At 36.8% G+C, this 13,306-nt stretch overlaps 1 protein-coding gene across 4 annotated transcripts in view; it reads right to left on the bottom strand.

Moving 5' to 3' along the window:
• The window catches only part of rtel1 (regulator of telomere elongation helicase 1), a 105,581-nt gene that overhangs the window by 41,281 nt on the left and 50,994 nt on the right, over positions 1-13,306 (bottom strand). For all 4 annotated transcript variants that reach the window (XM_039735093.1, XM_039735094.1, XM_039735096.1 and 1 more), the window contains exons 14-16: positions 9,364-9,419; positions 5,594-5,668; positions 2,703-2,784 (exon numbers count right to left, since the gene is read on the bottom strand). In XM_039735093.1, coding sequence (XP_039591027.1) covers positions 2,703-2,784; positions 5,594-5,668; positions 9,364-9,419 — 213 coding nt within the window. The remainder of the gene's footprint in view (positions 1-2,702; positions 2,785-5,593; positions 5,669-9,363; positions 9,420-13,306) is intronic.

The raw sequence follows: 13,306 nt of genomic DNA, 5'->3' as shown, positions 1-13,306 counted from the left end.
AAAGACCGTTGGAAAGTTCAATATGGCGGCCGACAGTGGCGTCAAACCATCGAAATAAGTACGTACATCGGTTTCGATTATCACAGGGAAGCCGCCTACCAAATTTCGTGAAGATGGGGCCATGAATAAGACAGTTCAACATGGCGGAAGTTGTTGAATGTTATGACCATTACGCGTAGAATTTCAAAATGAAACCTGCTTAACTTTTGTAAGTAAGCTGTAAAGAATGAGCCTGCCAAATGTCAGCCTTCTACCTACACGGGAAGTTGGAGAATTAGTGATGAGTGAGTCAGTCAGTGAGGGCTTTGCCTTTTATTAGTACAGATAAATCTTCCATTATGCTTTGGATTGGCACTATAAGAAACAAAAAGACGTTATATATATATAAAAAAAAATGTTTTTACCAATTACCTAAAACCAAACAAAAATTCCTAAAATCAGTAACAAGTAGTTGAAAGCATCATTATTAATAAAAATAGATAAAAAAAAAAAATTCGAGAATTTTAATTGTGCAAAACTCTAAAAGGTACAAATACTAATCTTAAGTGCATGTGTTGAGGACAACAACAGTTTCAAAAATCACAGTTTAACTGAGGAACTTTACTTTTTAACACCTGTCACAACACTCTACATCTAACCTAATTTTTCAGTGCCTGCTCTCGTGATTACAATGACCTGTGCTTCAGGATGATAAGACAATTAAATTAACTTTTACTGTTTAGGTAATGGGGTGGCACAGTGGCGCAGTGGGTAACGCTGCTGCCTCGCAGTTGGGTGATCTGGGTTGGCTTCCCAGGTCCGCCCTGCGTGGAGTTTGCATGTTCTCCCCGTGTCTGCGTGGGTTTCTTCCTACAGTCCAAAGACATGCAGGTTAGGTGCATTGGCAATTCTAAATTTTCCCTAGTGTGTGTGTGTGTGCCCTGTGGTGGGCTGGCACCCTGCCCGGGGTTGTTTCCTCCCTTGCGCCCTGTGTTGGCTGAGATTGGCTCCGGCAGATCACCGTGACCACGTAGTTAGAATATAGTGGGTTGAATAATGGATGGATGGATGTTTAGGTAATGCTTAGATGAGTGCAAAAAAATATTGCAAAAGTTTACATGATAATCAGTTTTCAACTGCTTTTTGTGGTGCAAAGAATAATTAATAAAAGTAGCACTATGTAGTAATCTTTTTACTATACTATTACTGTCATTAATTGTAGGGAGGAAGTGTCCTTGTCTATACAGTTTTGCAAGTATCATTTAAAGCAGAAAAGGAAAGGCAGTATTTCATTCCCATTCTGGAAGAAGACATATTTATGAAGCTGCATAATCTATCTATCTATCTATCTATCTATCTATCAAATTTCAGAGCTGCCTTTTTTGAGGGGTAATTGAAACATTTAGTGATTTTTTTTTTTGTATATTGAGTTTCAGGTATTCTCTTTAAAATCTGAAATGTGCACACTGTTAACAAACAGCTTTTGTTAAACTAATCTAAATATCTAACTTAATGATTCTATTGGTGCGGATCGTCTGGATGACTGATTTATGCAGGGACGATTCCAGTTCGGATCAAAGATGATTCTTCATGTCGTCAGTTTGCACATTTCTCGATGGTCCAGGATTTTTTGGGTGATTTTCTATGTAATAAACTTAATAAGTTAGAGCGTAATGAAAATTACATAATTAGATCTGGACCACCCTATACTATGCAGTCATAGCCAAAGACTCAGATGGTTTTTCAGCAGAATTAGCAGCCCAAAGGAGGGGCTTCTTCACAGATGAACAGTTTTTTTCCTCCCATTCTCACCATCCGGGATGGGCCTGGAAGTCCAGGACTCAGTTGTAAATGTAGTTACTGACGCCCAATCTGATGGTTCAGATCACCAATTTACCAGGCACAATCACAGTAAATAAACAGTAACACTTATGCCAGGTTGTTATTATCCTGGTGTTGAACAGTGGTGTGAAGGGTCAGAGAGACAGCATCATCCACTGCCCTGCTACTGTGGCAGACAAACTGTAGTGGGTCTAGAGAATCTGGAAAAATGCTGTTTATGTGTCCAATTACCAGTTGCTTCATACACTTCATGATGAATGAAGCTAGTGCCACTAGATAAAAAACAGGCAAAAGGCAAAACAGTGGTCCATTTGAAGCAGATAGGGACAGTGAAATGGTGAAAATATCAGTGAAAGCTTGAGCCAACTATGCGCCACATATTTTCAGCATACAGGAAGGGATGCCACCAGACACAGCAGCCTTGTATACTATGACCCTGTTGAATGTTCTTCACATATCATGTGAAGGTAACTGTAGCACAAATTTGCCATGCTCACTGGGTATTTTGTGTGAACGTTCATACCTTGTATAAAAGGTATCCTGCTCATCAGGTAGTGCATATGTGTGGTTGTAGTTTCACACCTCAGTCCTTTGTAGTTGGTGATGGCCTAAAGTCCACTACACAGACAATTACGGTAAGCACCACCAAAATTAGATTTCAACCTGTCACTTTTTGCATACCTAATGGCCTTCTCCAGGACATATCTGGCTCTCCTGAACAACAAAGCGCCTCTGGAGTTGAAAGCCTTAAGATAGTTCTAAGAGACGTTTCACTGCTTAATTTGGATTTAATACACTTAAAAAAAAATTGCTGATCACTCCTAGACAAGTAGTTCATTGCTACTTTAATTTACAAAAATTCTCAGCCAAAAGAGCTGTACCTTGCTTAGTTGATGTAGTTGATGACCATGGATCGGTACGTTGCTTCTTTTTATGAATGTTTGTATCAGAGTGAATATGAACCTAGTTAAAGAATGTAAACAAATTAAATGATTAATAAAAACTTAAACATTAAAACACACACATAATGATCACATTGTACCACCAGTGACTATAAAAAATTACATTACACCAATTAAACTTATATTTTAAAGTTTATGCAAGATTTTTTGGAGGAAACTGGTAATGTCTAGAGGCAAGTGATTATTTGAGTGATTTAATATGTGATTAAAAACAAAGCATTTTGACTGTTATTAAAAAAAATAGAATTTTGCATAAACATACTACAGAAAATAAAAATATATAATATATATATATAGTGTACATGCAGTATTACAGTATTATATATGGTACTATTTACTGTATATATTTATGTATGTACCGTATAAGGGGTAAGCTTAGAGATATGCAGGTAGATGTGCTTATGGTGTCCTGGATAACAGACTGTCGGGCACAGCGCAGTCTGTGAGACTCAAGGACTGTGTTTATGATATGGATGTGACCAATAATGGAGCACCACAACAAAAAGTCCCGTCTCCTTTTCTCTTTGTTCTGTACACCTCCAGCTATAAATATAACACCAAGTTGTGTCACTTGCAGAAATTCTCTTATGATTCTATACTTATGGATGTATTGATAAGGGGATGAGGTAAAGTACAGGAGTCAGGTGGAGAATTTTGTTTCTTGGTGTAAAGAGAACTGTCTGCACCTTAACATCAGCAAAACCAAGGAACTAGTTATATACTTTTGCCGCACCAAAGAGCCTATATGTCTGGTCACTATTCAGGAAGTGCATACAGAGGTGATACTCTCCTACAAGTAATTGGGGGTCCACATCAATGACAGGTTGGATTGGTCTCAGAACACAGAGGAACTATATAAGAAAGGGTAGAATAGGCTCCTCTACCTTAGGAGACTGCGTTCCTTTATTGTGGGAATGGACATCCTTCACATCTTCTACAACACTGTGCTGGCCAGTGCAATTTTCTAAGCTATGATGGGCTGAGCTGGTAAAATCACTTCAAAAGAGGCCCACTAAATTAACAAGCTAATTAAAAGGGCAGGCTCAGTTATAGAACACACTCTGGACCCCCTGAAGGTAGTGGTGGAAAAGAAAATTAAGACAAAACTGAGTGCCATTGTGAACAATGCTCCAAACCCTATCTTTGACATACCAACACACTGAGTACTCTCAGCCAACAAAGTATTTTTGCAAATGTGTGTCAAGAAACACTACAGGGGCTCCTTTTTACCAACAGCAATGTGCCTACATTCATAATGCCTCACTGTGACTGCTAAGTCAGAAGTTTTCTTTTCTTTCTTTTTAAATTTTTCTTCCTTTTTCGTTATTTTGGTTTGTGTTCAGACCATAGTGTGTGTATATTTCTATTTATTTATTCTATTATTCTCTAAATCTTACACTTAATTTCACATTAAAATGTTGCAACCTCAATCTCCCAAAAAAGGGGAGTTTAATGAGCTCAGAAGCACTAGATGCAAGACAATACTTTTTTTTTTTTTTTTTATTTATTTATTTATTAATTTTATTACAATCAATACATAGCAATCAAGTTTTACAAAAAAAAGAATTATGCTAAGAACAGATCGATCCCCACCCTTGAGAGAGAGAGCATGCCAAACGGTGTAAAATTTAAGGCTTTTAAAAATACCTAAATCAACAAATTCTCTGTGCTTTATAAAATCATTTCAAAATATTACTGATTAGATCCTGCCATGTTTTGAAAAAAGTCTGCACAGATCCTCTAACTGAGTATTTGATTTTTTCCAATTTTAAATAATATAACACATCAGTTTCCCACTGACTTAAAAGAGGAGAGTTTGGGTTCTTCCAGTTTATCAGAATAAGTCTGCGTGCCAACAGTGTAGTGAATGCAATCACAGTTTGTTTGTCTTTCTCCACTTTAAGACCCTCTGGAAGAACCCCAAACACAGCTGTTAATGGGTTAGGAGGGATTGTGAGTCCAAGACTGTCTGAGAGGTAATTAAAAATTTTTGTCCAGAATAATGTTAATTTGGAGCAGGCCCAGAACATGTGACCTAGTGAGGCTGGGGCTTTGTTGCAACGTTCGCAGGTTGGATCATGCCCTGGAAACATTTTGGAGAGTTTTAGTCGAGACAGATGTGCTCGATAAGATGCAAGACAATACTAAAAACTAAAATTAATATTTTGATATACATAACCAATAAACATTTTGTATCAGATTACTATTAATATGGTTTTCAATTTATGTCACTAGGTTATTTATTTCATAGATCTTTTGCTGTTCATTAGCACAGTCAATATTCTTAGTAGCTTTGTTACATGATATAAACCTAAAACTAATAAGGCATTCTGCTGTGCTGTCGTCAATCTAAGTACCTTCCCGAGTTAAAATTGCAAATATATTTGAATGACTATGAATTTTGGTAACTATTCCAGAGGTCCATATTAATGCTGAAAAAGAACTACAGCTTTGTTCACATAAATGTAAGAGTTATATATCTTACATTTGGAGATAGTAAATCATTCTCTTTCAGATTTATTAGAACACACCTCCTCAAAACCAGGTCCTCTCTGAAAAGATGTTTACACATTCCTAATGTGTCACTTTGTTTCTGGCTGGAGTATTTTTAAATACAAACCCATAGAGAGGAAGAAATTGCCAAATAAAACTCAAAACAGTGTCAGCTCATAAATTACAAAATACTGACTTAAAACCTGGTACTGGATTATTTATTTTTTAATCAACCTAGCAAAACAGTAATAAACGATTCTTTCAATTCCCATTAAAACACTAAAAGAAATCAAAATTTCTCTTGCAGATAATCCTACCTTATAATGCTTAGCAATACTCTGTTCAGCAGCAAAGCTGCTCATGCCCTCTGGTGGATCACGGCTGAAAACAATCTGAAAGGGAATGACACTAAATTCACACAAGGACACTGAAACAGCTGTTAAAGCAATTCATTTTTATCCTTGACAATAGTGCAAGAAGTCTCATGAACAAAAGAGCTATATTAAATAGCAATATGGTATAAAAATGAATAGACTTATTATTTAAACATTCATACAGAAACTACACAATACCGCCATAATTTATCTTGATTAAGTATAATGAGTGTTATGGTATCAACACCCTGAACTGTGCTGACCAGGCCATACTATCCTCTCAGCAATTTTATTCAAAATCTGCTTGGGAACACACAGTGACTTCCAAGTCATCCAAGGGATATAATCCCTGCAATGCACCTGAGGTTTGCTCCTGGGTCTTCTGCCAGTGTACTACATGTCTTGTACACTCTGCATGACAGGAGTAAAAAGGAACATTTAAACAACATGCCAAAAATACGTTGATACTCTGAGGTTCTACCATATTACCGAGTTCCTGCCATATTATAGAGCAGTAGTTCCCAAACCTTTTTTGTTGGGCCCTTTTGTAAAGGTAAAGATATTTTAAAGCACCCATACCCAAAATGCACCCACAAAAGTACACTCACACATAACAGAAGAATAAACAAGTGAAAGAAATGGGTCTTCACAAGGATGATATTAAAAGTAAAAGAATATGCCTTTTCTGAGGTAATGTCCATATTTTGGAATCTACTGTCTGTGATTTGCCATTCAGTTAATATCAATAATGACAACTAAACTTATTTTTCTATAAAAAAAACATTCATTGGTTACAACATTTTTTGCTCTGTCAAAGTTAGTTTGTGCAGGAATTAAAGGTTTATAAGCTAAGTAAATATAATCAAAAACTGAACTTAGTTCTTGCCATCTTGTCCATCTGAAGCCAAAAGTTCTGCATCTATTTTCGTCAATAAGCTGCTCCTCCCTATCTTCTTAAGTCATAAAGATACCTTATGTTGGTATTGTTTGACGAGAAATAACCTTCAGTTTGATAGCTGTTGCTTCATTGATCATGGTAGAAACCATATCAATAGCGGCAGAATGGATTCATTCCGATGGTACAGTGTGGGGCTTTTTAAACTCTGTGATTTGGTAGGCTACTTTGTAAGAAGAAAGTTGAACATTACAACTTATAGGCGCAGTTTTAATAATACAGTTCTGCCTAGCATGGCAGTTTTCTAGTTTCTTTTTGAAGTTGTGCTTGGGATTTAAAGTCTCCAAGTGGCATCTCAGCTTGTGTGGCTTTAAACTGTTGGTGGCTAATATTTAAAGATGCAAAACTTATTGTTGTTTCTCTTCCATACCAACCACAGCACTGGTGAAACCGAGGGAAAGGCGCAACTCATTGGGTTTTCTTATTATTCTTCTTTGTAGCTGTAAAATTTGAGGCAATCAGGGATGGTTCATCATCTGCTTTAAATTATGTTGATAGTATTGTTATAAACCTCTCCATGCTATTAAGAGAAGATCCTTACAATGGTACATGGAAAGGGGAAGATTCAGATATAGGCTGGTTTGAATGTTCAAGTGTTACAGTTAAAATCGTTTGGTGACAGACACGGATGGGTTTGGGCCAAATGCCACATTCGGCACATAGTGGGATGTACCAATGCATGCATTCTGGATTTGGGGATAGTACTAATCTTGTATAGCGATGAATAGAACTACTAGCAAACTGAAGAAAGCATCATCCCTTCCTCAGAGGGTAACACCTGGGCATTCAACCCCACTCTGTGTTGTGCAGTGAGGGGTACTTGTTGCCTACAGCATATGTTCAGCCTTCAGAAGGCTCACCCCCTGCTGGGTCCCCACCACCATTTTGGAATGGCTGTTATTGAGAGTAAGCTAAGCATTTCTGAGCAAGAACCTCATTTTGGGTGCCCGTACTGATAATGTCCTCACCATGCCATTATTTCAGTTAGGACTGGCTGACAAGGGTGGTGGACTCCATTTATAAAAGCTGAGATAAAAGGATGCATTCCTATTACCAAAATATAATTCTCAACCTCCCTGGAAAAGTCCATATATAGGAAGTATTCAATAGCAGGATCTTAAATTTACAAGGAACAATATGGATTATGTTTTAGCTATGGAACATGAAAAAGGATCCTTTCTGTTGCATAAGTATTTAAGGCTTCAGGTTAATTTGCTGCGTATACTTTGTGGACTTGAAAAAAGTTTGTATACTCCAAGAATCTTGTAGAAGCTACTTCAAGACTAGAGGGATCTCTGCTTGATCCCTATATTTTCAGAGGCACATGTTTGTTTGCATACTTGATGTGAAGATATTTTAAAGTGTGCACTGGCCTTTGCCTTAGGGGTGTCTTATCTCCCTTATTGTTCATGATTTTCACAGTTAAAGACTCCAAGCACAGCCTAAGGTCGCATCTCTTTATGATTCAGATAACACATATTATAGACTATGATCTCTAATGTGCATTGGCAAAGTTTATAGCCATAAGTGGGTGGAATGGAATGAGAATTAGCATCTCCAAATCTGAGGCTCTAGTTTTTGCCCTGGAAAAGAGCTTGCTCCTCAAGTAAGCAGCGTGCAGCTACCCCAAGTGGAGGACTTCAAATAACTCTGGATCTTGTTAAAGAGTGAGAACAAATGTTGCCCAAGTCTATGATGATGAAGTTATAACTTAACTTTGGCACAAACCAGTTGACTGGACAGTCAGTCTACGTCCCCAACCTTGCCTATGATCATAATCTGTACACAGTGAGGAAAGAGGAGGAAAAAAAAAAAAAAAAGAGAGAAAAGAAAATTAAGTCTCTGAGCAGGATGACTGAACTCAGCAACATGGGAGAGCTTCTGAATAAAACAGTTGCTTCTCCAGACAGAGAGGAGTGAGTTCAGGTGGTGTGGGCATTTAGCTAAGAAACCCCCCTAGTTGACTACCCTTGGCAGGTGTAGTATATATTCCCCAAATAGAAGATGATCACCCATGACCTCTATCTCAATCTCACCCCAGAAAGGGTTGAAGGGGTAGACCAGGGACATGCAGTAGGGTTAGGCCTGTATTGGATTGGGAGTGTCTTCGAATTATACAGGGAGAGAGAGAGAGACAGACAGACAGACCGACCAGATCTGTCCAGTTCAGCATAATGTCACTATGGCTCTAACCAAAATAAGGAAAGTGAAGGTGAAGTGCTTTTATTACAGTAAACCCTAAGATAATTTGATGAATGACTTTGGTAAAATGACCTTGAAACTAGATTTACATCATAGAGCAATACACCTATCAATCACATACTTTAATAAACATTTGGAAAATTTAAATTTTAAAGTAGTTCCTATTTTTGTAATGTTGCCTCTTTCTCACCCTGCAGGATTTTAATAAATTCTGGCACTGACAGTTAGTAAAATTGAAGTGTCTGAAAAAAGTCTAAAATAACACTTATGGACATGAAAAATTGATTTTAAGTATCTTGATTACCAATGCTCTTGCATGAAATAAAAAAACAGATATTAAACTATGACATCCACAAAAAAATATTTGCTTTAAAGGTAATTATGTAATCTAGAAGAATGACATGGTTCCATTAAATGTAAATGGAGAAAAAATAAAAACCTAATTAATAACATAGTGCAACCTGAGTACATAACTTGGTTAGACTTACTTTTAAGATATTTACTAGAATATTTGAATCCAGATTCAATATTTTTGGTTTTGACAATTTAATTTTACCTGAATAATATCTGAAAGCTTCTGCAATCCTGAAGTGTTTGTGAAAACACTATTCCCTGTGGAGTAAGGCAAATAAAAATAAATATTCAGCCCACACAAGTTTTTCACAAAGAAACCCAAAAGAGCTAAGATTATACAAACAACAGTTTGTCTTTCTTTTTAATTAACAGTAGGATGAAAAGCATTTAACAATCTCAGTAGACCCGTTAGTGTATCATAGGATACACCAGTTACAACTGTAGGCACCATTCTAAGGCCTTATCCTTATTGATTTAAAATTATGAACACATGAGCTTTATACAACTTAGTTAAAAAAAAGATGCATGCAGAGAGTATACATTGGAATTTTTGTATATATAAAAATCTAGATTAGATTAGATAAACTTTATTAATCCCGGTGGGAAATTTGGAAAAATGTAGCAAGAGAAACATAAAAAAACAAGGATACACACTCACCGGACAGATAATACAGCAAATCAATCAATCAATCAATAAATAACTTAAAGTGCATCAGGTGGAAGCACTGAATTCCAGACAGCATTAGGCAGAAAAAACTACCAGAGCATACTTCTTAGCACACCATGGTGGAATGAGCCTGTGCATAAAAATGCTTCTTTCAGCTGAGGTTGTTTCACCAGGAGACTGCAGAGTAGAACAGGACACTGGCCACTATGGACTGGTAGAATATTTCCAGCAGCTTGCTGCACACATCAAAAGACCTGAGTCTCCTTACCAAATACAGTCAGCTCTGGCCTGTCTTGGACAGCACCATTGTCTTCACACCAACCCAGTTTGTTGTTTATGTGAACCCCCAGGTACTTGTAGCCCTGCACAACTTCCATGACCTCTCCCTAAATAGTGACTGGGTTCACAGGCTTCTTGGCATGCCAGAAATCCACCACCTGCTCTTTCGTCTTGCTGATGTTGAATTGCAGGTTGTTGTCCATGCACCACAAGATAAAGTCCTCAGCAACTTTTCTGTACTCTGACTCGTCTCCATTATTAATGCAGCCTATAACAGATGAGTCATCTGAAAATTTCTATATACAGAAAGCACTATTTTGATACATCTATAACAATTCTACAGAATTTTGTGGTCAGAATGATGATACGTGCTTAATTGCAAATTGCTTTTTTTATAATCAAATTATATTGTATGTTTAAGTATATTTGTAAATATATGCATTGTTCTGGAATTGCACTGCACAAAAACATCCTGAAAATAAACAATGCTTCATTCATGTAATGTTTTTAAATCGAGAGCATATTTATAGAAACTTGGTTTTAAAATAGTGCTCATCCTAATCAAGGAACAATGCATTTAATACTAATCAATTTATACCACTGAATAATTACTTCAATTAAAATTAAATCACTGGAACAATGACTTTTAAAAAGTATGTGGCCATATTCAACAAATGTACAAACAATTGACATCATTGTCAATCTAATTAGTACATGGCTGACTGCTTTTGAATGAAGCTGTACTGTGCAACATCACAGATGTGTAGCTTGCTAAGAAAAATGTTTTTTGCTTTCCCTTTGATGTGGCTCTCTACTTTTAGCAACCCTGACCTGACCACTGCACTGAATAACATGCCCAGACAACTTCAATGAAATTGCTCCAGCATCTGAACAAGTTTCTCTTTTTTTGTTTTTACAAAAAACATATATTAATGTTTAATTCTTAATTGTATTCCTCCAAAAAAGAAGCAGTTATTAGTTACAGGTGTATATTTTAGGATTGCAATTGCAAAACAGAAAAACACTTATTAATTTTCAGACTGTCATAAGTAATCAGAAATTGATCAGTAATTTGAGAAGATATACAAGAAACAAAGCTAAAATTGCTGGGAATTGTCAGAAGAATGTGATTTCATATTGGCTTTGATTGAAAATTATAGAACAACAAGTAAACAGTTTCACAGTAACAGGTACAGAATGTCACTGAGCTGCAGCATCTATTGTAGTTGTGTAGATACAATTTTGTACTTATTTGAATGGAATTTCATCTCTAGTTCTGCACTTTTTATATTTATCTGAACACACACACTATATCCAACTTGACTGACATAAAAATTACTAGCAGTGTAAGTGACTCTTAGGATTGTGCATCTAGTCTTTTTCGGTTATATAATAAATCCTAAAATATTTGGAAAACACTAACATTAAAAGTATGGTATTTTGTTGTTTGGTACACTGTATTAGTCCCCGAGGGATGCTGGCGTAAAACAAGACACTAAGGACTTTCAATTTCAGGTAATTGTATTGTGACTGCATACATTATTCATTACAGTGTGCATTTTGTCTGTGCTGTTTATATGTAAAGAACTAGGAGCAATTAATACATTTCAAAATCACAGGCAGCACTTAAGACCTTAAATGAAAAAGTTTGGGAACCCCTCTTAAGTCTTTGGATTTTTGTTTATCACTGGCTGAGCTTTCAAAGTAGCAACTTCCTTTTAATATATGACATGCCTTATGGAAACAGTAGTATTTCAGCAGTGACATTAAGTTTATTGGATTAACTGAAAATATGCAATATGCTTCATAACAAAATTAGACAGGTGCATACATTTGGGCACCCCAACAGAAATATTACATCAATACTTAGTTGAGCCTCCTTTTGCAAATACAACAGCCTTATATAGCCTTTGAGGAGTGTCTGGATTCTGGATGGAGGTATATTTGACCATTCTTCATACAAAATCTCTCCAGTTCAGTTACATTTGATGGCTGCCGAGCATGGACAGCCTGTTTCAAATCATCCCATTGATTTTTGATGATATTCAAGTCAGGGGACTGTGACGGCCATTCCAGAACATTGTATCTGCACGAATGCCTTTGTAGATTTCGAACTGTGTTTTGAGTCATTGTCTTGTTGGAATATCCAACCCCTGTGTAATTTCAACTTTGCGACTGATGCTTGAACAGAATTTGTTGATACTGGGTTGAATTCATCCAACCCTCGACTTTAACAAGGGCCCCAGTCCCTGAACTAGCCACACAGCATGATGGAAACTCCACCAAATTTGACAGCAGGTATCAGGTGTTTTTCATGGAATGCAGTGTTCTTCTTCTGCCATGTAAAGCGCTTTTTGTTATGACCAAATAACTACATTTTTGTCTCATCAGTCCAAAGCACTTTATTCCAAAATGAATCTAGGTTGTCTAAATGAGCATTTGCATACAACGAGCGACTCCGTTTGTGGCGTGAGTACAGAAAGGGCTTCTTTCTCATCACCCTGCCATACAGATGTTCTTTGTGCAAATTGCGCTGAATCGTAGAATGATGTATAGATACACCATCTGCAGAAAGATGTTCTTGCAGGTCTTGCTGTGGATTGTCTGTAACCATTCTCACAATCCTGCGCATATGCAACTCCTGTATTTTTCTTGGCCTGCCAGACCTGCTGAGTTTAACAGCAACTGTGCCTGTGGCCTTCCATTTCCTGATTACATTCCTTACAGTTGAAACTGACAGTTTAAACCTCTGACATAGCTTTTTGTAGCCTTCCCCTAAACCATGAGACAGAACAATCTTTGTTTTCAGATCTTAAGAGTTGCTTTGAGGATCCCATCCTGTCACTCTTCAGAGGAGAGTCAAAGGGAAGCACAACTTCCAATCAACCACCTTATATACCTTTTCTCATGATTGGACACACCTATCTATGAAGTTCAAGGCTTAACAAGCTAATCCAACCAATTTGGTGTTGCAAGTAATCAGTATTAAGCAGTTACATGCATTCAAATCAGCAAAATTACAAGGGAACACAAATTTTTGCACAGCCAGTTTTTCACATTTGATTTAATTTCATACAACTAAATACTACTTCACTAAAAATCTTTGTTCAGAAAACACCCCAGTACTCAGATGTTCCTAGGAAATGAAAGACATAACACTTATCTTTTTTTGTTGAAAGTAGAGGAAATTATTATGCAG

Source organism: Polypterus senegalus, chromosome 14, assembly GCF_016835505.1.
Source record: "Polypterus senegalus isolate Bchr_013 chromosome 14, ASM1683550v1, whole genome shotgun sequence".
In the NCBI taxonomy this organism is placed as follows: Eukaryota; Metazoa; Chordata; class Cladistia; order Polypteriformes; family Polypteridae; genus Polypterus; species Polypterus senegalus.
The sequence above is the reverse complement of the archived record's forward strand: the minus strand, read 5'-3'. Positions and strand labels throughout refer to the sequence as shown.